The following is a 26,267-nucleotide window of genomic DNA, read 5'->3' on the forward strand; positions in this document are numbered from 1 at the left end:
ATATCAACAACAATGGCGGCCTCCAGAGTGCCATGACTCCCAGTCCATGTTCTCCTGGAACTTGGCAGTTTTATAAATGAGAGTCGACGTAATCGCAATGCAACTTTGTCGTCTATCTATACGAACGTCCGTGTACTCGAGATTGCTTTGTTTTTTTGTGGGGGGGGGAGGTTTCTTCTTCCCTACATATTTAGTATGAGCCTAAACCTCAACAGCAACTTCAACTCATTTAGGAGGCTGCTGGTATTTCTCTGTTTAAAAGCACTTTAACTTTGATTATTCATGTATTCATGCGCATTTGATAAGTTAAAGACAAAATGAAGCGGAACCACTTTGTTGGAGGTTTTAACAAATCCAGACACAGTTCACTGAGCATCTTTTCAGCCATCATTTTTCCTGTTACTAGTGTGTGGCGCCCGGGCCTGTTTTAGCATGCATGAGGCAGAGTACGCCGTGAACAGGTTGCTAGTCTATCACATCGCTAACACGTGTTGACAAACACCTTCACACCCACGAAATCACACCAACAGGCAATTTGGAGCTTCCAGTTTATCCAGATGACAGGGGTCTGCGTGGTGGGAAGGAATGAGCACACACAGAGAATCTGCGCAGGCACGAGGCAAAACCTTCGAATGACACACAAATGAGAAATAATAAGCCACAATGGTAATTTCAACACTCGGTCTCAAGGGGAACAAATTCGATCAGGAAAAAAATTGAGATTGAAATTGAAGTTTCGGGCCATTATTAAGGCTTAATATGTATGAAAACATGAGACATGCGTCACATTCATGTAGCAAGAATATAATAATAATAAAAAAAAGTATTATTATTTACAGAATAATGTCAGGATCTATTGTAATCTTCATGTTGCCGAGCCTGAAGTCCTGAAAGAGGCTGTGTGATAATGCAGTGCGGTAGAATAAACAATAATCAGGAAGCTTTGTGGAGAAAAACGCCTTGAGTGTAAAAGTTAATACCCACAGAGGACCAATGAAGATTTTCAGTTGCTGAGAAAGCTAATTACTGCGATAATTATTCTGCGTGTGTGGGTGTATGTGCGTGTGTGTGTGCGCGCGTGTGTGTGTGTGAGATGATGATCAGTCGTCCTATCCAGTCTCATGTGTCTCACAGCATCCCTTATCAAACACACAAAAACCACACATAGATATAAACACACACACACTAAGATAACTAAAGTAGTATTTATGTGATTATTTTTGTTTACACTGAGGCATTAATGACTATTTCATCAACAGTAAATATTAGAAAATGAACACAAAGCCTCCACAACTCAACTGTTATTCCCTTTAAAGAAAATGGAAATTTCCCTCTCGCTGTTTTTCTGCTCCGGATGGTGAATTTTTCACAGATTCTGGAGAGAATTGTTCATCTTCAGGACAATCCCAAACCTTATGAATAACGTATCAGAATTTTAAAATTGGGCGGCTCCGGCTTGATAGGCAGCACACTGACAAGGTTAGAGGCTCCATTTCCTCCTGTGTTCAAAGGGTCGAGCTCGGCAGAAACTCTACCGAGACTATTTGACTGCGGCATGAATCAGCAGGAAGCCCTTACCCGTTCACACCAGGCCGTTGCGCCACAATAGCGTCCACACAAAGGAGGAATCCATCAGGCGCTGGCAGACGCTCTGCATTGTCTGGCTTCAACAGCCGTAATGAGTCGAGTGATCATAAAACACCGCCAGAAAATATCACTGATAGAAAAAGGTTGTCCCATTGTGTGGCGCTGTCAGGATTCCACGTGCTTAAAAAGGTTCTTAGTAAAAAGATGTCTCTGTGCAGTTATATCTTTTAGCCAATGAAGCAAAACCAAAACGGTCTGGAGGCAAATATCTTGACCCCCTTCAGCTGTTATCTGGTAACGCGGGACTTCACAATAGATGTTTCCACTGAATAAATCTTGAATAAATCTTTGGAGCTAAAAAGGTCTTTGCATGCAGTTTTGTTTTTTTTCCCCCCACTTTGCAAGTAGTCTGACATTTTGGGAAATTTGAAAAGATTGATTCAATTTAAGGACGTCAACTAAAACGAATCCAAAGTCATATGTCACTTGTCAATTCTGAACTTCATAGCTGGTTGATCTTACACTAATAAAAAAAAAAAAAAAACCTTTTCCCACCTTGTTTATCCAAATCTCACAGGCTGAAAGCTGAGGAATCCATCTGTTGACTAGTTTTTTTTCTTTTGTGGTTTTAGTTGTTAAAGTTAGTGTGTACTGGGGTCTGAGCACTTTCAAAGTGCTGGTGATGTCACACACATTGCTTTGGTATTTGACAGTTAAATACCTTCTATTAATATGTTTTAGAATTCAGAACATGTCTTCTGCCTCACTTAAACTTGTAGGACTCCATGTGTGGTTGTACATCCCTTTTTAAAAAAAAAATAAAATAAAATGCATCCAGAAGATAAATTCATCTCTGCTTTTCATCTGACAGCCAAAAGCCACATTGTACTTGATGTTATCAAATCTTCCCTGGATAAATAAGAAATTGCACTTCTGTTCAAGGTGAGGGAAGTACCGCTACCCTTTTTTTTGAGCTCTGTAACATCAAAGTAAAAAAAAGATTTAAAAAAATCATGGCTTCTTCTCTTCAAAAGTCCCGGCTCGCCGCCTCAGTTTGAGGGAAGGAACCACCTGCTGGCAGCTGCTGGACTCCAGGACCTGTGGAGCCATCCTGGATAATTTAGGAGTTAAGCGTATTCTCAAGGCATAAATATATCGCCGCGTAAGACTCGGTCTTACTTCCTAAAAATAGAATTTGATTTGCATTGCATGGATTTTCATGCAGTGGCAAGACGCTGGTTCTGGTACACAGAGTGCCACAGAGATTATCTGTCGGTGTGGGAGGCCTTCGGCTTTGAATCATCAGTGGTGGGATGTTCCCCAGGTGTCACCCGCAGTGACACACGCTTCGTCTAATTGGCGCCGTTTCTCTCCACAGTTGATTTTATAGGAGGGTTCGACTCATACGGCTACCAGGGGCCTCAGAAGACCTCCCACCTTCAGTTACAGCCCATGTACATGTAAGTATAGTTACATTGTGTTTGTGTATGTATACAGATGCCTTCTAGAAATGCTTGAACTACGTTTCTGTTATTTAATCTCAGTGTCAGTCATGCAACCTTTTAAAGAAATTGCAATACAATATAAAAGTGTATTTATTTTAATAGTAAAGCTTCAATTAACATCACACTTTAAAGTTATGGTAATTGTGGCTGCTTATTGAGTGTAAAAGACCAATTATATATCTACAAATTTAATCAGCATGCATATATGTATTTATTGAAATAAACAGCTGATATCTTTTCACATTTTTGGGCTTGAGAGCAGCAAACTATGGGGCCTCATTTTGCCAACGGTCCTTCTAGGGCATCATTTTTCATGATATCATAATTTGTGCAGTTCTGATTAATAGAAGCTTATTCTTGTTGCATCAGCATAAAGGCTTCTTATCCTTTACCAACCCAAGGTCTCACCACTTATCATTGTTTTAGCACTTCTATCACTCCTCATACATGTGAAGAAGAAAAAAAAAGTGGGGAAATGTGATGAAAACCACTGTATCCTTGGTTATTTTTCCTGAACCGTCTCTCATAATTAACTCTTAAATACCCAATCTACATTTTTTTTTCTCGGGTTTGTGTATCTTCAGGCTTCTTTCTTGTTGATACTTAAACCATAGATTCAGAGTTTCATCAAGATCCTCGTCTATTTTTATCTCAGTCAATAAGATTTCATGAAAAAAAAAAAGTCCAGGTTTTCGACACCCTCACATCAAACTCACTGTCACACTTTGTCCGGGGGAAAACAAAGCCGTGCCACTGTAACAAACAGCAAAGCAGAATAATGGTGATTCCACTGATCCGCAGCAGACAGGTTATCAATAGCAGTTTTTATTAGAAAAGAACTGGAGCAAATTAGAGAGAGACACACAGACGGACGGAGAGAGTCGGGTCGAGAGACGACGAGATAAAGAGCCAGGAGTTGGAGAGAGAGAGAGAAAGAGAAAGAGAGGTGGAGTGGGTAAAAAAGAGGAACAGGGAGTGATGGATGAAACGTCAGACTAAACAAAGAAGAAATGCAATAAAGGACCATTCTGTAGTTTTATTTGTCCCCTGTGGAAGCCATAACACGGATCATAAATCATCGACCCCAAGATAATGGCTGCAAACACAACCTGAAACACACACAATAGCTGGAACATGAATACACACACACACACACATACATATGCACACGCACGAATGCATGCAGCTCAGAAATACACGCTGCACTCACAAACATCCAGACATCAGCATTTGTGCTGATAGACGGCTCGTACACTCATCAATGCGCACACACGCACACCGGCCACGCAAACACGCATACGTATGCACACCAACTTACACAAGCGTCATCAATATGCTATCATTGTTCCCCAGCTGTTGTCCCCCTCAGTTTGCTGTTTATTGGCTCAGGCCACAGGGACCGATAAAAAAAATAAATAAATAAAAAAAAAGCATCAGCTGTACCGCCCCAAAGAAAATGTCTCTGTCTGCCTCACACAAAGTACAACCGCCGCCCACACGCTGGGAAATAATTTTGCAATAGTTAACGCCTCCAGAGTTTGATAGAAATGTGTTCATCTTCACAAAGGAAAAGAAATAACCTGACATCAGCTTACGACTGACCTCTAGAACAATCTGTTACTGCAGGTGTATTTGATAAGGGGTAGCAGCGTTTAGCATTTATGCAGAACACATCACAACACGTGAGCTGGAGCATTGGAGGCCATTAGGCGGCTCTTCTGTGGTGCACTCGTCTCCAAATGCAACCACTTCAGATGCTCGGATGACGTTGAAATATGTCAGTGTATGCATTGGAGAGACTCGTATTTTCACCTCATTTAAATTCTTTACCTACTAATTGATTATTAGATTTTTTTTTTTTTTAAAACAGGATATCAGTCCGACAGGCAAAGGTACAAATGGGGTGAGGGAAAATAAAAAATTCAGACATGTTGCCATCTGACATTTTTGCCTGTAATCATAGATGACTATGATTACATATCTTTTCGTGTCTCGCTTGACTTTTTTGTGTGTGTGTTTTTTTACTGTTAAAGCGCATTGTAAACAACTGCTCTTTAAATGCTACATCAATAAAGTTATATAAATATTATATAATTATTATAAAGGGAAGAGTTTAACCAGATGTGAACCCCAATCAGGACAAACAACAATCAGTTCTGGAAATGATAGATCTTGTAACTTTCTGTGTTTCATTTGTCTTCGCTTCTTTGTTTAATATTTGCTTCATTTGAGCTCAAATCATCCCATTTCATGTTCATAAGATGCTATTTTCTGCTGCACAAAAAATAATATAACATTGAACCGGTGGTTAATGGTTTCTTCTCTGGTTCCACTGGTGAGCGCTCACTGGGTGTAACCAAGAGGGCAAGAACGGTTGTAACTCCAGAGCGTACTCAATGTAATTTCTGAGAAACAAAAAAAAAGGTATTTGTTTTGCCAAACGGAAAACATTATTTGCATTTTCCGTCCTTATTCAGATTTCTTTTTCTGCCTCTGTGTGTATGATTAATATTTTGGGCATGGATGTAAGTATCTGCGAGCCAGTATGCCCATGAGAATGTGAAGCTGTCTCTTGAGTTTTATTATCTTTCATAAAACACACAGGACAAGTGCTTCTGATGTCCTCATCAAGCAACATTATGTTGTTAAGCCTGTTTGCCAGAGTGAATTACTTAGTCAAGGACGGTACTGAACAAAATGTATCACTTAGCATTTTATCATAAGCCCCTTAACCTTCTGTGTTTTTAATTACAGCGAAGCTTTAAAGTCAAACAACATAAAGAATTTCCCCCGGGGATTCTGAAACCTTTTCTTTTCTGTTGTATTCATGTTTTTCTCAATATAAAATATATAGGCAGATACATTGAGATGTATGTGTTTTTGTCAGAGATTAATCTGAACATTGAAGATATTTGTTTTGGGAGCAACATATCTGTTTTGTTTTGTTTTTAATTATCTTTTTTCTCTGTTTCCACAGGTCAAAATAAGCCCAAGAGCTGCTCCAGAAGTGCTGCCTTACTGACGATCACTGCTTAGAATCCTGCTTTACTATTCCGACTGTATTTTGCTAAAACAATAGAGACACAGACTTGTAGACAGGGAACAGATACTCACATTCTGTGAATCAACTTAATCACCCTCCCCAACAGTTGGGTCCAATGGCCTCTGCTGTGTTGTCTCTCTGCTGAGTTCTTGATGAAACACTGGCCTCTTGTGGAACAATCCGGTAACTGCAGGACACTTGGAGTGAAATTGCTTGGTTTTTTGTTTTGTTTTTTGTTTTAATCATCAGGCCCATTCCAGTCAGTGGCATGCTTCCCTCTCTTGAGCTGGGTATCTGCATTCTGAAGGGAACCAAAAGGAACCAAAGAGGCCATGACTCATTTGCGACGTGCGTTGTCAGGCCTCCAATGGGTGCTCTGAGAGTTTGATTTAAACCCTCTAAACAGAAAACGAAAGCGCGCCACTTTACCATAGTGCTAACAGTTCTCTCTGATGCAGATGCACTGGCCAAAGAGTAGGGAAAACAAAAAGACAGATTGATCCTTGTGTACATGCTGGAGCCTGTATGAGCGTCTGCAACTTTTTACTCTTGGTGCCTGACAATTTATAGCTGGACTTCCAACCAAGAACCTGCTCACAAGGAATGTCAGACATCTTTTCCTTTTTGTTTTTTTGTTTTTTTGATGCATTTGGGATCTCAAAGGCGCGGTGGCCTGGACTTGATCACTCGCCTGCATTCTCTTCCATTTTTTTTCTCATGAATGTCAACTAACAGATTAATATGCTCTCGACTCAGATGCATGGTTTGAAAACAAAAAGGCTGATATTACTAAATAAACATGCAAGAGCATACACACACAGATCAACACCCACTTTTTTTTTTTTTTTAAAGCTCCTAATGTGAATCTTAATGATGTTTACATGAGAGACTCCGTTTGGACGGAAAAGTTGAACGTCGGTCTGACAGACGAGAAGTGATGACTTGCACTTTTATCTGCAGCATCCCAAAGTCTGTGTTTTCTGCCATATTGATACGAGCGGGACATTTGTTCCACGTGTGCCCTTTTGGTCTCTTGCTGCTTGAATATTTGGTCTTCACTGCGGAAAGACATCACAGAAAAGAAAGCGCGATCAGGCAACAGTTTCCCATCCATCTCAGTCCTCTTGCAGACATCTTTCAGCGAGCCCGTTTTTTTTTCTTTCTATACTGTATTTCTAAAAGTGCTGAACGCCAGATAAAGCACCCAATCAGCCTTATCATCCTCAGTATCCAGCTCTTCTTAATAACTTAGCAAGTTCAAAAGCAGCAGCCACAATCTCCTGGAGGCAACGTCACCGCAAAACGAAGACGACACCCTTTACAGAAACGACAATCACAGTCAGAGCGGTCGGAGTCTCGTCATGAATCGGCATTTTTCCAGCCGGCGTCGAAAGGCTGATTGTGGATGGCGAGAAAGTTAATGAGAGGGATGATCTCTTCACGGAAACGTGGCGCTATCATCACCACGTGGGAAGCAGAGAGGCCTCTCAATCTCCTACACAATGCATTTTTTAGTAGTTGATTTGTATATTGCAGTTCCAGACCACTGGTGAATATGACACATCGGGAAGCGAAAGGAATTCGAAATGGACGCTTTCGATGACGCCGAACACGTCCACGCTCGCTGGGGGACTAACGAGGACAGAGATTACAGCAGAGGGATGCCACACACTTCGCAGTTCGCCCCCACTTTTCAGCTCGCTCCTCAAATTCTGATGTTTAAAGTGCCAACCAATTCATCATAACGGACTTGTGTGGATCCCGGTGTCGGGAGGAAACAAACGGACTGGAAATGACACATTAGCAGGGGCTGTGTTGTTGGAGAAGCAGAAAGAATCTCACGAGTCACACGAAATCATCACAATGGCATTCCAGACACCCCCCCCCCTCAATTTGTTTTGGAGAAATGTGAACGAACACATCCGCAATCACCGGACCAAACGTTTTTTTCTGAAGGAACACTGGCTTCTCTTTGGCCTAACCGACAAACTGACCGCAGAGTCCAACCCGACGTCGGCAGTATATCTGTTTTGTAGTAAAACTGTGCGAGTGACGTTCAGGGTCACTGCGTCGACGGTCACAAAAAAAAAAGAAAAAAGAAGAAAAAAAACCCAACATTTTGTGTGTTTGCATGAGGTGTTTCCAAACTGTTGCATATTTAATCTCATGCTGCGTGTGACTAACTAGCTACTTAAAAACAAGGGGCACTGATGGGTTTGTTAAATGCTCCTCGGCCCTCTTCAAAGAGTCCTAAATGTGAACTTTGTGGTTTTTTTCTATAAATAACACAGTCTGAAATGTCCGCCCAGTAAAGGAGAAAAATAGCTACTTCAGTGTAAAACGATGAAATGTAACTTTGAACTACTAGACGTTTTTTAACCACATGTGGCTGTGTTTACTGTTTTTTCTAGTTGACTACTAATGTATGATGTTGTGTATAAGTGGGACTACCGTTTTATTTCTTCTAAATTGTACAGTGCTTTTTTTTTTTTTTTTTCAAATGAGGGAGTAAAAAGGACAATAGGAGGAGAGAGAATTAGTTGCACTATAGTCTGTGTTTTCTTTCAGTTTCCCGTTCCGTCAGGGCTGGAAATTCACTTTCACTTCAGCGCAGGAACAACCTTGAAACTTGAATCTGACCCCCGTCAGCCAACACTGCACATTTCTTTTAAATAATTGAAATGACTGTGGATTAATTGTTTGTTTTGGGAAGATTTCAAATGAGAACCTGTGAAGGGGGAGGTCACCTTTTCGTTCCGGTGAAGCCAAATTGAGAGAGGCATTCGCTTGAGACACTGCTTGAACTGAAAGTGGATTCATCTGTTAATTTATTTGTCTTTGATGGAGTTGATTGATTTAACTGACACTGTGTAGCCGTTGCCAATATCCCAGACAGTCTAAATTTGGCATACTTGAAGACAACAGATCAGAAAGCATTTAGGAATATGACCAGTGTGTGTGTGTGTGTGTGTGTGTGTGTGTGTGTGTGTGTGTGTGTGTGTGTGTGTGTGTGTGTGTGTGTGTGTGTGTGTGTGTGTGTGTGTGTGTGTGTGTGTGTGTGCGTGCGTGCGTGTACGTGTGTGTGTGTGTGTGTGTGTGTGTGTGTGTGTGTGAGACTGTGCACTTCAGTACATTATTTCCCATGTCATGGTGAACTACACAGCACTTAACCCAGAACCTGCTTCCAATCTCAACACTTTCAACGGAAGGAAGGACTCATTACTGATTAATGAGCAGCAATAACAACTCCAGAATTTTAAAGTAATAAGAAAGAAAGAATGTACAGTTTCCTATCTTTGGAGCGTTATCCATGTAGATGTGGGGTTTTTTCTGTGTGGAGAATTTTACATCCATATAAAGGGTTAAAAAAAATAATAATTGCAACAGAAATATGGAGCAGAGCCAAAGGAATTAGTTTATTTTGCGCCCCCACAAACATATTTCAAATGTAAGCAATGATTGTATTTAACAGCAGCCTATTGCCCTCTTTGTGTGATTATTCACATACTGAGGGTCCACTGAAGCAGTTTTTCTTGATCAACACTTGAAAAACAAATACCCTTTTGTACTTCAATTCAACTGGGATGGTGAGACTCACTGTCAAGTAGATGTAATTGGACACCAGCTTCACCCCTGCAGCATTCAAACAAATTATCAACATTTATGTCAGCAGATCCTGGTCTAAATCAAGGATGAACAGCAATCCAAGTTTATTCCTCACTTCTAACATGGTTAACCTTGTTATTTGTCCCATCAGATGGATTCAGCATACCCCCCCCCTTTTTTTTTTTTATTAAATACATCACAGGAAAATAAGAACAAGTAAAACCCTTTAACACATCTGCTTTAATTCGTTTTATTGCATATTTTAGGGAAACTGGGTTGTCACAGCACAGAACATTTAATTTGATGAGCGAATGGAGAGTGCAATAATCAAAACTCATTAAATATTCCCAGAGTGCATCAGTGTGGCTGCAGCAGCCAGTGAAAGGACCGACGTGTGGTTTTACCATGTGGATCTGGGTTGATTTGTTTAAGTTCACCATGTCTGTTGGCTTAACTCCTTCTGTCTTCATGCTGGCTTTCCCCACAGGTGACCGGGTGTACATAAACCAGACTGCTGGGATTAAAGTAGAGTGTGGAGAAGGAACGTCTATATCGAGTCCTCTGTTATCTGACACAGTTTCGATGTATTCACTGTATTTACATCATGTGTGGGGCAGACTGTCTTTATTATTGTTATTATTATTTGGATCCCATTATTACATCCATTCCCACGAGGCCCTAAAGCTTTCAATCAAACAAGGGATATTCTCACCTGTCTCTGAAATTACAGAAATAAAAGCCAATCATACGTACCACCAGCGTGGTCGCAAGTGAAAGACAATATTAAACGATTGCTGTAATGCACATACTTTCCCTTAACTTACACAGTCAATGTTAGGAGGCCAAAAAGAGGGGCAGAGCATTCTGATGTCCTCATTTACTGCAAGATAAATCTAATTCTTAAATCACAAAGAATAATAATGTCCAAAAAAAAAAAGCTTGAAACTTTTGACTCAATTTAGATTAAAGCCCTCCTGAGTAAGAAGCTGAAGTCATCCTAATAGGTGCATTAGTCCGGGTTTCAGATGGAAGCAAAGCTCAAACTAAGAAGCAGTTGAAATATTTATTCGCATCCTGCCTTCCCTTTCGACCGGCTTTGTGTGGAGGGACTCAGTCCTGAACACTCCTGATGGGCTTTCAGGATTTATTTAATAAACTTGCTTTGTTTTTTTTAAATTATATATATATATATATATATATTTTTTTTTTTTTTTTTTTTTTTTTTTGCCTTGTTGGCATTCTCCTCTAAAGCCAATTGGGCACAGCCAGGACAAGAAAACTAATTACAGCGTGGCTCGCGCCCTATGGCATTAATAACAAATCGTAACAGAGCTAACAACCCATTTTACAGGCGCTCCGGTTGGGTTTATTTCAACGTTTTGTGCCAACAGCGTTTCAGCTTTAAAAAAAAAAAAATAATAATAATTTTGTTTGTTCAAATTGCTTTCATTCTTCAGTGCTGGAAGTGTCACTTTTCCCCAGCGAAGTGAACTGAAGGTTGTTTAAGGAGGGGTGTTTATGAAGATGAAGTGAACTGTGAGCGTGATGCAATGGAAAGCAACTGATCTACGACAGCTATGTCTAATAGCTTGGTTTTGGTGCATTACTTCTACCAGCAGCAATTACAGCCAGGATAATAGTGTTAGCGCGACATGGTCTTCAGATTCTCCCGATAAAGAAACGGTGACAGAAATACAGTGTTCACAGACGGAACAGACACGTACATGCAATTTGAAGGGATATCTAGATGCTTCTAATATATAATTCCCTGAAGAACTGTTGGTCATGAACAGTGTTAAAAGTTCACCTCAATACTAGTTACTCTTACTATTGTTATTTATTAAAGAGCTGCACATATTGGTGCGTTCTAATATACATGCAATGTCCAGGCAGGGAAAAGCTGTATGGTTTTTTTTTTTCTTTTCGTGAGAATTGAAGTGCTTGTGGTCATTTTGATATCCATCAGTAAATCTGCGACTTTGAAAAGCAGTTCCATCAGAAATAAATAAACCAAGGTTACAGTCTTCATTAGTGGAGACAGTTTGTTCAGTTGTCATGGAGATGGCTTGACTCAGTTCGTATTAGAGTCTGCAGTACTAAAGAGATCCATTACTGACGTGACACTGAAACCTGTCCACTGTTGGGGAGAACGTGACAGTACTGGTGAAAAAAATATTACTTTCACCTCCACGTCCATGTACTGCCAATGTCACGTATCGTTAGTCTAAGAAAAGAAATATATTAAGTATTTTAGGGTTGATATTTGGACATTTTTGCATGTATTTAAAAGGGACAACGATGCAGGTAAATCATATGCAGCATGTAGTCACAGTGGCCAAACACAGAAGATAAGGTGATCTGATTATTTCAGCCATAGTCCACTGCACTGTGTCTTGTTTACATCTCATCAATCATTACAAATGATTCAAACAACACATATAGATGTCGCCGTGTCTCTCATCTCAGTCATCAGTGTTGTAATAGTGTCGTACTCCAGATTTATCAGGTTTTTTCTTAGAATATTCAACCAATAAATATAAATCCTTCGGTGGATATGATCCTGGACTGGGATTAGCATTATAGTGGTTGTTTTTAATGGTGGGCAGATGGATCCAAATATCAATAATATCAATACCTATATTGGTATCGACATCGAATGATATCAGTGCAATAAGATTGATATTTAATTTACATTTTTCTCATGTATGTATGCATGCTGCTCCATCATGAGCTCTCCCTGGAATAATGTTTTCTTCTAATTTGTTCCGTTTGTTTATTTAAGATAAAGAAATCCAGACATTACAATGTATGGGAGAAAATTGTTTAGTTGTTTGAGCAAAATGTTTTATTATGAGACAAACAATAAACAAAGTAACAAAAAAAAATCATAAAAAAACTTAAAAGCCATGAAAATTCATCCAGATTTTGCATTGCCACTGAATCTCAAAAAGTATCAATATCAGATTGGTAACACCGATACTGGCCCTGTATTTACTTGGTATCGAATCGATACCAAATCTTGCAGTATTGCACACCACCAGTTGTTTTGTGGACTTTCCTCTAACTTATTCACATTTTCCGGTGTTGTACTATTTATATGCTGGAATTTTGATTGTTTTGCATTATACAACTCACCTCTGGACTCAGATCCAGGAGAGCCCTGGGTGTGTGCCCGGTATGTCCAGTTCAGTAATCTTTAATAGAGCTTTGTTGAGAGAGAGAGGGAGGGAGGGGGAGAGAGAGAGTGAGAGAGAGAGAGGGGGGGGGGGGGTATTTGGGGTACCGTAATCCATGTTCCAGCAGCTCTGACGGAGCAGCAGCGTGTGAGGCTGCACTCCACCGCTAGGCTTCCCCTCGGCCTGCCGCCATTCCCCGCCTCCTCACCGGGAGACCCGGAAGCTGCGAGCCGGAGGACGGGCTTTGTTTTTGTTTTGGCTGCGGCAGACAGTCGGAGGTCCTCCCGGCTCCGAGCGCCGCTCGCTCCATGGGGAGAGCCAAACTGGGGATGGACGATGACGGACCGGGAGCCGACGACTGTAAAATGCCCGGTTTTATCAGCAGTTTCGAGGAGGGGAGGGCGAGACTGTCCCGCAGCCTGCCGACACAAACTTCCATCACGGACGGCAAAGTTGTGCGACTGGTCGGACATCTGAGGTCCAACTCCCGGTTATCACCGGACAGGGGGTCGGGGGAGCGGAGCAGCCCGGGGGCGGGGGAGGAGGAGGAGGGGAGGCAGGAGGAGGAGGAGGAGGAGGAGGAGGCGGCGGAGGAGGAGGAGGAGGAGAGGGATGCGGAGGGCAACAACAACAACAACTGCAACGGCGGAGGGGGAGCGGGGCGGAGGACGAGCGCTGCCGAGATTCTGAGGAGGAATTTCGGGGACTCGAGGTCTCCGTCTCACCGGGCACACGGCAGCGGTCGGATGCAGCACGACACCCGCAGAGGAAGCGTGAACGGCGACGCTGGCAACGGCCATGGAAGTGAATGTGGCGAGTGTCAAAAAAAGTCGGACGGGGAAACGGTAGGAGCCGGTGCGCGAAACGAGCCGACCCCGAGCGATTTCGCCACTTCGGATGTGGAAGGAGTTGTTGAATGTTTCAAGAATGTCGGTAAATGTGACGGTGAGGCCGGCAGAGACACTCCGGGCGAGTCTGGCACCGCCAACGAGCACATCTACTGCACCGTTTACTGCATCGCCAACGACGGTCTCCTGAAAGAGGCTGAAATCCCTCACCGGCACCACCATGAAGCGGCGGCGGCGGCGGCGAGCACCGCGACGGACGTGGACTCGGTGTCGGGACGAGGCGCGGGTTCGAGTCCCGAGCCGAGCCTGTACACGGTGGACGACCTGGTCGACCCGTTCGGGGATCTGTCCTATCGGCTGTTCAACGAGCTGTCCGGGACGGAGGCGGCGGTGCGGAGCTGTCGGGTGTGCCTGGAAGAGACGACCGTCGCATCCCTGTCCTGCTGCAGGAAGGCCGTGTGCGACGAGTGTTTGAAACTCTACGTCAGCCCCCAGGTGGGTGGGCGGTTGGTGGAGGGTGGAGGGGTGCAGCAGAAAGTCAGTGCTGGGCCAGGCAGCAGCTGGGTAAAGTAGCCTTGAGCTGCAGTAAACACAGGCCATGCTTTTTTTTTTCTTTTTTTACGGAGCTATATTTAGAGCCATATCTGCCCCCATGGTATTAGTCTGGACCATCAGCAGCAGCTGACCCCTTATGTTTCAAGGAAATCATCCAGATTAAGAGGCCACACCTCTACATTACAGATTGTTTTATTATAATCCTGCAACTCCAAATCTTCCTTTTGGTTTGTGTACCTAGAACCTGAATCTTGGTCTGCACAGCCTTTTAAAAGGGGTCATATTATCCAGTGTTTCAACACTTTCACGTGGGTCTTGTCAGTCCAAAAACGTTGTATTCAATCCAGCTCTTGTTTTCTTTTCAGCCATTTGAATATTGGATCATATTAGCTGCATTCAGAATCTGCTGTGTCTGTGTGAGCTGGACTGGCTCCACCCACACATGCCCATCTTGGGAAGAGGAGGAAGTTCTTCTTCTTGTGGTGCCATGTGCCGGACCAGAGCTGCCTAATTGTGGGAGGAGTTAAAGGAGGGGCCTACCTTGATTGGAATTGGCTGAACCCCTGATGACACTATAGAGGGTTGGAAAACCATTAGAAAGTGAATTTTGCATAATATGACCCCTTTAAGACGAGCTTAATGAGACGACAAAAACATTACAGGGCAACATCCACACACCTTCTTGTCTTGTGAGTATTTTTCTGTGAATCTGAGTAACTGGCTGCAGTCACGGTAGACGACTTTAATCTGTTCTGGAGAACTTCTTTCTTCAGGGCTTCTTAACAAATCCACCTTCAAACACGTCCTCGTGTGTAGTTACAGTCCCACAAGACATTTCCTGACATGGTTGATGCCCCCAGCCTACCACCACTTTGTTTTACATATTCATGGCTGGAGGAACATCTTTGCGAAGTCACTTTTCAAATCTGCAGAAATAAAGACACATAATAACGTCTCATGCAATTCAAAGATAAAGCTTGGAAAACTCAAGGTCATCTCCACTGATTGAAAGGATTCATGTTAATACCTCAAAGAAGTGTATAATTGATATATGAACGTTCACTTCTAATAATCTTAAGTGTACTGTAGCTTTCGTGGAAATACAGACTGCATGGTAATAACCACTGCTTACTTTCAGAGCTGAAGCATGAATTTGTCCTCAAATGGTTTTCCAAGAGATGCTGCTACTCCAAAATCTTATGATCATAATTCCAGTTTTAATAAACAAGTGAGCAGTGACTGTTATTTTACAAGACGGGATAAAGGCTGCTCTCTTTGCTGCTGTTTTTGATTTTCTGCTTTATCTGTTGGAGATAAAACGGCTTCTATCAGACATTCAGACCACATTTCTATCTGCATTTGTCCTGCTTTGATAACAAAGCACCAATAGTCATAAACACAGAGACAAACATACACTGATAAGAACTCTGAAAATGAGAAGGGTCGTGTAAATGATCTGTGTCGGTGGATTTATTTCTGTTAATGCACTGCTGGCTGCTTTTAAATTCACCTTTAAGCCTCATCAGAGAGACCTCAGTATATGGACACATATAGAAGAGACTCAGATATTCTCTGGTCATTTGAACTAAGAAGGTCTGTTTGGGTCAAAGGACGGCAGCTTGCTGTGTGACCATGTGGTTTAAACATTCATTCTGTTATTTCCCAGGCTTCTCAGAACCAGGCTGTATCATTGTGCTTTACTGAGATGAAATAGCAATATAATAGCAATTGATTCATAGTTGATTTCTCCTTTAAAATGTGTTGTTTATGTGATCATCTTCAATATACTATATTTATTATTACAGTGTATTTAACCCTTTTAGTTACTACTCTGCAAAAAAATTACTAAAAGTAATTAGGATGTACTTAAACATTTTAAACTGCGTCCTTTAGTTTTTTCTTCTCTAAATTGTTTATTTAATGACTGAAACTCCTGTATACATATCTCACTCGACCGATCAAAAACATGCATGTGTTTTTTAAAGAATGTATCATTTGTCAACTGTTTAGTTTATTTGCTGTTTTTGTCAAGCTGAACTACTTATTTTCATTACTTTTCAATAGCTTATTCAAACTGTTTATCGCTTTGCTTATTGTTTCTCATTATTCAACACAAGTGTATAACATATGAATGCTTTTACACTTGTCTTATCACTTGTTAAGTTGTCATGGTCTGTAGGTGTCACAGTCCTCGTCAGCATATGAACGTTGTGTGGATTATGTAATCCAACTCGGCGTGACGTCAAACGGCTTTGACAAAACATAACATTCCCCCCCGTTGTGACGGGCGTCGGTCCATTCGTTGTCGGCCTGTCATTAGCAGTGCTGGTGGCCGCTGGGTCGACCTATTGAACAAAGTCTCCCACATTTTTAACATCTTGCACACGGTGTGTATTTATAACAGTGATAACCTGTTCAACCAGTCTGCCAGTGGTCATCATCACGGTGTTGGTGTTGCGGAAACACTGGCAACAGGGCTGCACAGGATACATTTTCATAATCATATAATGGGCTTCGTGTGTGTGCGTGTGTGTGTGTGTGTGTGTGCACGTGTGTGCGTGCATGTGTGAGGACAATCACAACGCAAAGAACAACAGCAAGGATTTCTGGTGGTGTTCCACCCAATATCCCCCCGACACACACACACACACACACACACAGTGCTATCATGTGTCAGTGCAACAGGTCTTTCAGGCTGTGATGATGGAAAGACAGAAAGTGAGACAGAGTAATGATGTAAAAGAAAAGAAAGAGGCAGTAGAACAGGAGAAGACGAGATGCCCTGTGAGGATACAAAGCCAAAACAGCGAGATACATTATGATGAGGTCCACAGGATAGCTAAATGTGTACATTGCAATTTTATGAAATAGAACTTAACACTTTGAGCTCATACTGAGAACGTCCCCGGTCCGAGACTTGATTTGGAGGCATCGTAGTTTAATCAGTGACTCTAAATCACCCGTAGTTGTGATTTTTAGTGTGTTTGTCTCTTGTGTTGGATCTGTGATGGACTGGCATCCTGTCCAGGATGTTGCCCGTTGAGATCGACTGCACCGCCAAGCAAACCTAAGGAGGATGAATTGATAACAACATGGAAAGATTAATCATTCTGCATGCATTTATTATAGATTTTCAAATGCCGGCGAGAGTGGCAGCATGCCAGACCCTGAAGCACTTCTGTATTTATTTTGACTGGCATGAAAACAAAGGGAGGGCACACTCTCATTTAAAATTGACCTTGTATGACATTGTAATCAGACATTCAGCTCAAACTGCCTCATGTATAATGCACAATTACCTTTCCGTGATGTTTTCCAGGTGCGGATGGGTAAGGTTTATATCAGATGTCCAATCCCGGAGTGCAATGGCAATCTGGAGGAGGGAGTGGTGATTGCTCATTTAGCCAAAGAGAACGTGGCTAAATACCAATACTTTCTGGAGCTGAGTCAGCTGGATTCGAGCACCAAGCCCTGCCCACACTGCAGTCATTTCACGTGTCTGAAAGCACAAAACCCAAACCGCTCCGAGCACAAGTACAAGGTAAGATCCTACAACAGCTGCGGCCGTCACTCTTAACGTTAACAACAAATCCCAATGGTTGCTGTGCCATTCAAACTCATTTTGGCAGATAGATTCATCAATACATCAACTTAATTATGTTCACACAACTAAATCAAGTTTATTTAAAGTAAGATGGGCGAATTGGATTCCGAAATGCTGTCGTGTCATCTTAGTATCTCATATAATTATCTAATGTATTGAAAAGCATAAAGCCCGCTATTCAGGCAGCAATTAGTACTCAGCGTGAGATAAAGCTTGATTGGTAGGAGAGTTGCGGGGGAACGACCTGATTAATGCACTATGGGGGTTTGCTCATCTTCACAAATGTTAATAATCCATGGCTATAAATTACGAATATGGTAAATAGACTTCACTTATATGGCACCTAACAGCTGTGTGAGCAGCTCCAAAGAGCTTTACATAGTTCATCACATTCACCCATTCACTCACACATTCACACATCAATGGAGGCTGCAGCCATTCAAGGCGCTGTCACTCCAATGGGAGCAGTTTGGGGTTCAGTGTCTTGCCCAAGGACACTTTGGCACGGAGACAGGTGGAGACGGGAATCGGAAAAACTGCAACCTTCCGATTGGGAGATGACCTACCGATCTACCAACCTCTAACTCTACGTACATACATCTTCATCACTCCAACTCGTGTCCCAATCGTGACATTCAAGTCGACACCTCTTTTGAAAAGTAACACATTTGTTGTGATTGCGCAATTTGGAGCATCATCATCATCCTCCGTCTTGCTACTCTGTTGGCGCTCTGTCCCTGCTGCAGATCCAGTGTAGCAATTGCCAGTTCGTGTGGTGCTTCAAATGCCATGCGCCCTGGCACAATGGGATCAAATGCCGCGACTACAGGAAAGGAGATAAGCTGCTACGAACCTGGGCGAGTGTCATGGAGGACGGACAAAGAAACGCCCAGAAATGTCCTCGGTGCAAGGTGAGAGCTGGGCCTTACAACTGACCACCAAGGCTTTGTTTCTGCTGCATGTGGATGCAGCGTGGGCTCATGGGAAGTGACTGATGGAGGGTGGGGTGAGCATAGATGAATGAATCGGTGCAGGTTGGGAAGCACGAAAGCAGGAATGGATGAGAAGATTAAAGAAATGGAACGACGGGTAGAATGGAGGAAACAGCAGAACGTCCATGCGTAGCTGGTTATTCTATTGGGGGAGGAGTGATGACACAAACCATATCAGTGAGACTTCCTGGCATCTCCCTGATGACCGTAAAACTAGCACAGTCTTATCTTGCAGCCTCATCGTGACCAAGTTAGTCTGTGTAATATCTAATTTGACTGTCAGATGACCAAAGGAAGACATAAATTAAGCTAATTACCGGTATATGAGAAGTGTTCGCTCGCAGCAGCGAGCGGCTTCCTCCTGCGTTGGTCACACTGTCACTCCGTGTCTGCCGCTGCTGCTCTGGAGGCAGGCGGAGGGGATCATGTTCCACTCTGAAGCCAGCAAATTGGTGTCGTGCTGAGTTTAGCTGGAATAGTGGCTGAGAGCTGCTGAACTTTAACGTCCAGTTTTTAGGAAGACTCTCTGCAGTTCTCTCTGCTATTTAACCACATTCTTACAGCTTTCACAATGCCGCACCAGAACTGTTTTCATTTGGCTGGGGGTTTTTTTTGTTTTTGTTTTTACAGTTCAGCTGAGCTGGATTTCAAATTGTATCATATTAGAAATGTGTTTGTTTAAAACTGCAACCACTCATCCAGTTCTATCTGTTGTTGTTTCTTTCGTCAGATCCACATCCAGCGTACGGAGGGATGCGATCACATGACCTGTGCACAGTGTAACACCAACTTCTGTTACCGCTGTGGAGAGCGCTACCGACACCTGCGGTGAGGAAAATCCACGTTCTCCACTCTTGGCTGCTGATTGCTTTTCTTCCGTGTGATCCCGTCTTTTTTTCTGTCGTCAGGTTTTTCGGGGACCATACATCCAACCTCAGTGTGTTCGGCTGCAAGTATCGCTATCTCCCCGATAAACCCCATCTTAGGCGGCTGGTTCGGGGGTCCGTTTGTGGTGAGATTGCTCTGCCTTCATAGCACGCCCCCCCCTGTTCCCTGGCATAAATACCTTTACGCTAACAGGGAGAGCTGCACATTCATTAGTAGGTGTGGCCCGTTACTCTTCCGTTGCTATTGCACCCGTTTGAAGAGAGTGACGGTTAAACAAAGCAGTTTGCTCTGGTAATGAGAACGGCGAGCTCTGTTATTTTCAGTTCATTCTCACAGTCACAGCTGTGGCTCGGGTGGTTGAGCAAGTTGTTCTTCAGTAAATTTCCCCTCGGAAAGTTAGAAAGAGAGAATCCAGGTCCCAGCTGTGTCCTCGTCCAAGCACTCACTTTCAATCCATACGAGACACATGTTTGAGAGTGGCGAGGGCCAAGGTCACAGATATCTGTGAAACCATGAGCCTAATTGTACACAAGGTTTCTCAGAGCCCCTTTGAGTACTGACCTGTGTGAAGGAAGGCAAAGACTGCTGTGCACAATTACACACAGATATGGTCCTCAGAGGAGGACTTTTCTGATCTTGGGTTCATACTGTCATTTTTTTTTTTTTTAGCTTTCATTGTCAGAACACAGCTTGAAGAAAATCACCCCGTCAGATGAGTCATGTTTTCTTTCTGTGGGCAGTCGGATGAGTTTTGAATGTTTACCTGGAGAATAGTTGGCAGGATGATGAACTCTGGGAGGGAGGAATGTTTGTTTTTTTTGGCAGGCCATGTTCTCGCCATCGTAACCAAACTGTTCTCTAGTGGTTTGACGAACATGTTAAAGACTTTACAGGCAGTTTCTTCCTCCTAATTCCCCACATTTCAACCCAGTTGCATCCTCCAGGACTTTACGGACTATATTTACATTGCCGCCGATGTCTTGATGCCCGACGGCACATAACAGACCCTGGGAAATCCAAGCGACGGCTGGTTCGAGGTGTTTCGATGAAATGAGGGCGACCTACACAAAGCAGACTGTCTAAATGTAACTGGCTGATGTTCTGAGATTTTCTTTCAAGTCTTCCTCTCTCTTTCTCTCTCTCTCTTTCTCTTTTTTTTCTATTTCTCTATGCAGCTACCAAAGTGCTGATAGCTCCAGTGGTCATTCTTCTGGTGGTGGTGCTGGGAGCTCTTGCGTTGGTGATAGGTAACATAATTACACACATGAGCACACATGTTGATTATTCAGAGCGAAGTTCCAGTGAGAGCAGATCCACACATAGCTGCTAAAAGGTTTTGGCTTAGTAACAAGTATGGAGTTTTTGGTTTTTCTTTCCACATGGCAAAATGGAAGCTGCTGCACCATCAATGATATTTCTCATTATGGCTGTTGTTGTTTTTTTTTCTGCTAAATACAAGCAAACCTTTCCTATTAAAACTATGCCAAAGCTTGAGATCCACATTATCACTCTCTGGATGACTGACTTTTGTTTCCTGGAAACACATTAGCAGCTGGAGGTTTGTACTGCACAAGTCATTCGTCAAGGCTGTATTGTAAACTATCGATGCCTCGGCTGAACTGTAATTACTGTTAATCTCCTCTCCGCGCCTGTAAGCCTGACTGATGATCTGCAGCAAACTAAATTTGCCACAATGGTAGATTCATATTTATTTTTTATCATTAATGGAATCAGTGTTGTCCTCTCCAATCCATCCTATTTCAGCTCAATTTATTTCACAAATACCAAATCGGTTTACTCGGCGTAATTTGAAATAATCAAATCACATCCACAGAGGAATGTCAGTTCGAGATGTTGATGTATTATTAGCGAATGATCCTTCATTGTCCTCTCTTCCGTCTTGTGCAGGCTTGGTCGTTTTCCCGGTTTACTACGTGTTTAAGAGGAGAAAGAAGCAGCACACCCGCGGCTCAGGACGGTGGATCTGAAGCTCCTCCCACTCCTCGTCCACGTCACACAGTCACGGCGTGCGAAAAAGCGAGGCCCCGCTTCTTCTCAGGGACGGACGTGCCAGGCCCGAGTGCTTACAAAACCTGTGAGACGAGCACCGTACAATGATCACGGGCCAAGTTTTGAGGATGTTTCTGGAAAAAGGAAGCAAATAAACGTACAAAAAAAGAGGCTGGATTATTGCACAGCATCACATCCTGGTTATTTATTTCTCACAGGATTATTCCTGAAAGGACACTAGACTTTTTTTGGCCCAAAAAAAAGGAAGACAGATCCTTAAATGTAGGTTAAATCTCCTGGACAGTGCCCGTCACTCAGTGGACAGTGAATGTATGAAGCCTCTTAAATCTGAATTCAAGTTCACAGCTCTCACCTGTAGAGAGGGATTTCTTACTGCCCAAAACACTCGCTGCGGACCCTTCGGAGGACATTTCGGCGGCACACGCTCGCCATTTTTTTCACTACTTCGCTGCACATTTATTAGTAACTGTTATTCAGGAGAACAAATCTGAACACAGGTAACCGTCACAGCTAACAGCCTGTGGCAATGTTTTGTTTTTAAGAGTACTGGTTCGCAGTTTTGATGCATTGATCTCACGAGCGGTAATGGAAACCCTGCAGAACGAGCTTGACAATGAAAGTGCGGACTCTCGAGTTCAAGAGCGAAGCCGTGAGGTGGAAAACGTCATTCGGAACAAGCCATGTTGGAAAGAAAGAGAAGTTCCCGCTGGTGCAACATCATCTTTGCTCATCGTGTTGTTTTAGAAGACGCTTGGCTTTTTGACGGATATGGAAAGTTTCCATTGCAGTTTGAGTCTTTGACTCTGTAGACGATAACGTGAAAGGAAGGTTGACATACGACTACTCTTGCCTTACTTGGATAACTCTACCTGATCTCAAATTTTGGCTTGGAGGAGTTTGAAAACGGGGTGTGTTCGCAACTCCTGAGAGAAACACCTAGTTAAAAAAGAACACACACACACACACACAGGATATATACCCAGCCCCCTGACACTGAAAGCACTTTTTGCTAAGCCTCCATTCTTTTATGCTTTTCCATCAGCTCCTCCTGTGGTCGTCTGCCTCCATCACTGACCCTTCCCCGCTCCCCTCTTTTGGCCGAGCCCCCGCGGCTCTCGCACAACTCTCCCCACCAAACATGTCGCCACTGCTGTGCCCGCATACTGTTTGCCAGTATCTGCATCATCAAAAAAAAAAAAAAAAAAAGCTACTGTGCCAAAACAAAATGCTTGGTGTGGCGGGATGGACAGATGAGTCTGTCCCTTTGTTAAATTTTTGTTGTTGTTGGGTTTTTTTTTTTTTCACCCTGGCAGAGGTTTCAAACACACAGGCTGTAAAAATAGAACTGAGATGGTTGAAAACTGGTCAGGGGTGCAGAGAACAAGCAGAAATGCTTTGGGTGTGAGATATACAGAATAAAATGGCTACTTCTTTATTCTTTTCATCTTGTAGGAAGGACAGTGGTTCGCCAAAGAGCCATTCAGATCCGTTTGCTGTGCACTGATTTATTATATTTGATCGTAGATCGTTAGTTGATCATGTTTTTTGCGAGACGGTCGGACAGTTTGGACGGGCACAGCTGTTTTCATCACGTCTCCTCTTGATTCATTCAAACTGGCACATGAGTAGGGACATGTACTGAGTGCTGCCAGGAAACAGGAGAATTTCAAGAGCTTTAAAGGTCGCCACCTGGCAGCCACCAGCCGGCTGTCCTTCACTTATCCTTCACTCCTCGCCGCCGTCATTGTTTCACTTATTGTCTCTGCTCTTTGATTGTCCTTTTCACATCCTTTGTCCATCCCGCACTCAGAGGCCCGACTGGACTCTGACCTCATCTATGAGCACCAGTTGAGAGACAGATGATTGCAGCACAAAAAACCTCAGTATGGGAGTGCTGGCATTCACATTCACTGGAGCCGTAGCCACCGGGAAAAAAAAGCCCCACTCTTTGAACTCCCGTTCGACCAAAATAACGTAGAGCTGCCCTGCTGTGCACAATGCAAGGTCAAAGACAAGAGCCTTCCTCATCGGTCACACACTTCTTTTGTGTGTTTATCTGATTGGGCTGTAGAGTGATCTGTTTTTCTTTTGTTTCAGTTTTTTTTTTTTCAGTCTTTACTTAAAGGTCAACCCACACAGTCAGGGGTAGGCACGATTGAACAATTGATGTGTGCAAACGATGATGCAGTGAGAGAAGGTCTGGGACGATACAGTGAAGCTTAGCGGTGACGTTCCCACGAGAAACCAACGCAGTCGAGATGTGCATTTCTACTTCGGGTGAATATCGAAGCGCCGAATCTTCTTTAAAGGAGTGAAGGAAAGAACCTTAAGTGGACTTGATGTTTATACAAGGTAGTGGATGAATACCAAGTGATACTAAACGTGCTGCGTTGCGACACGGCATCTTGTGAGTCTGATTTCAGCAGTCATAAGAGGTCCGAGCTCTGGGTTTGATTCCACCCTCAGGGAGTTTGATTTCTTTTCACTGAACTCAGCGCTGTGCCACTGAAGTCACTTGAACAGCATAATAGATTTAAAAAAAAAAAAAAAAAAAAAGATATATATATATAAAAATGCTTCCTGATGAATTTGCCTGGAGCTGCCTCCGTTCTAGGGAGTTGAAGCACTGTAGTGTCAAAAGAGGTCGAAGTGTCACCGTGTTGCCAACACTGTCTGTGTTTCCTTGCACAGGGTTTCCAGGGGAAACCCGAAGACGCATGTAAAGAAAAGGAAAAAAAAAAAAAAAAATGCAGCAGCACAAATAAATGAGTAAATTTAAATACTGAAACACAGTTGGCAACCTCCACAGGCTGTTTATCTTTTGACCCTCAGCTTTTTTTTTTTTTTTTTTTGTGATTTCTTTATGAGTGGCAGTGAGCATTGTTTTTATTGTTGTTTTTACCTGGAGCTTTACTTCCTGTCATTCATGAACAGGTATTTTTCTAAGTTTTTCGTCGCATTCAACCACACCAGTTGATCTGTGTGTATCACAGCTGAAATTGTTCTTGAGTTTATTCTTGATTGATTGATTTATTGATTGATTGATTTACAGTTGCCGATCAATTGACAAATGGCAACTATCAAACGATTTGGAAAAACAAGCAGTTCTTTAAGTTTTTGTTTACAGTCTATATTTTGTTTCCTTTCAGACATTGTGGTGTTCGACTCGATGTTGCCTGGTTATAAAACAACTTGCAGTATAAGACGGTGCTTGCCCCACGCAATAGTTTATATTTTTATTTTAAGCCTTTCACACAAGTGTGTATATAAATGCCTACTTGTGTGACATTAAGAAGCCATGTTAAAGCCCATCAGTGCTTTGTTTTTGTGTTGTATTTTTATAACAAAATAATTAAATCACTTTGATGTGGTTTCATAAGTGATAAAATTGAGTAGTGATTGAATGACGTGACTTATTTTGGCCAATGTTATTTTTTCTTCTTTTGCTCTGCCAGGATGTGTCGGCTGGCTGATACCTCTGGTTTTTGTTGTTGTTGTTGTTGTTTGTTTGTTTGTTTCTACTGCATTCAAAGTGATAATAGCGTGAAAGTGCAATGTTGCCTAGACAGTGATTGTGGATCAGATTAGCGAGCGCATGTTGGGGTGTCGTTTTGCGTTCTTGAACAACTACTGAAACAGCTGATTCCTCATCATAGAGATCCCATGTGAGAGAAGCGTGTGAGTGTAACTACTATTAATCTATGTCTTACCCAAACACGGAGAATATGCAGTACATCGATTTGGATTTGGACAAAACTTTTGTTTTATATCTTGAATTTTAACTTTAGTACCACAAATCCAAATCACTGTTGTAGTTTTGCACAAGTTAAAATGTCACTTTACTTTAGTTCATATTAACCTCACTCTCTGAATTCAAATGAAGGAGCAGTGGCACTGTGAGCCCTGTTTCCAGCATTGAATGGACAAGGCTGACATGGACTCTAAGAGAAAGAGGGGATTATACCAAAAACATGTGTCTTTTTCAGCAAATGAAGTGTCTAGTTGGAGAAAGAAACATCACAGGTTATTTTTTTTTATCTCAGGAGACCTGGACGTTGATGTTTCACTACATTGTGTATTATGAGTAACACCTGGATGGACCACATGTTGGAACCACAGCAACATATTTATTTGTAATACACTGCTTTGTTGACAAGAATATTTCTAGTCACAGAAAATGAATTAGTTTTTTCTCCTTGTTTGCACCAGGAGCCCGTTGTTCCACCTGCTGCCACTGTAAGAAATATCTGCTGTTGTTATTATTATTGCTCACTTAACCAGGTACACTGTTTTCATCTGAGAATTTAATGGATAATAAACTAAATGAAAAAAAAATGAAATGTACTCCTTGTTTTCCTGTTTCTATTTCTCAGACAGCCATGTCGACAGCTGGTGTGCAGTCGGTGTGTTTGAGCGACAGTAAATTATTGTG

At 42.5% G+C, this 26,267-nt stretch overlaps 2 protein-coding genes across 3 annotated transcripts in view; both read left to right on the top strand.

The window, feature by feature from the left end:
• The window catches only part of nkain2 (sodium/potassium transporting ATPase interacting 2), a gene marked incomplete at both ends in the record, with an annotated part of 84,283 nt that extends 81,232 nt beyond the window's left edge, over positions 1-3,051 (top strand). For both annotated transcript variants that reach the window (XM_080514587.1, XM_080514588.1), the window contains one exon: positions 2,966-3,051. In XM_080514587.1, the coding sequence (XP_080370713.1) occupies positions 2,966-3,051 (86 nt within the window). The remainder of the gene's footprint in view (positions 1-2,965) is intronic.
• Positions 3,052-13,194: 10,143 nt separating this feature from the next.
• rnf217 (ring finger protein 217) lies at positions 13,195-26,153 on the top strand. Its single transcript, XM_080513819.1, has 7 exons — positions 13,195-14,260; positions 17,640-17,861; positions 18,671-18,835; positions 19,647-19,744; positions 19,825-19,928; positions 20,980-21,051; positions 21,713-26,153. The coding sequence occupies exons 1-7, from the start codon at positions 13,226-13,228 to the stop codon at positions 21,790-21,792; spliced, it is 1,776 nt and encodes a 591-aa protein (XP_080369945.1). The 5' UTR covers positions 13,195-13,225; the 3' UTR covers positions 21,793-26,153.
• The last annotated feature ends 114 nt before the right edge of the window (positions 26,154-26,267 follow it).

This window comes from Blennius ocellaris (genome assembly GCF_963422515.1).
Source record: "Blennius ocellaris genome assembly, chromosome: 18".
Classification (NCBI taxonomy): Eukaryota; Metazoa; Chordata; class Actinopteri; order Blenniiformes; family Blenniidae; genus Blennius; species Blennius ocellaris.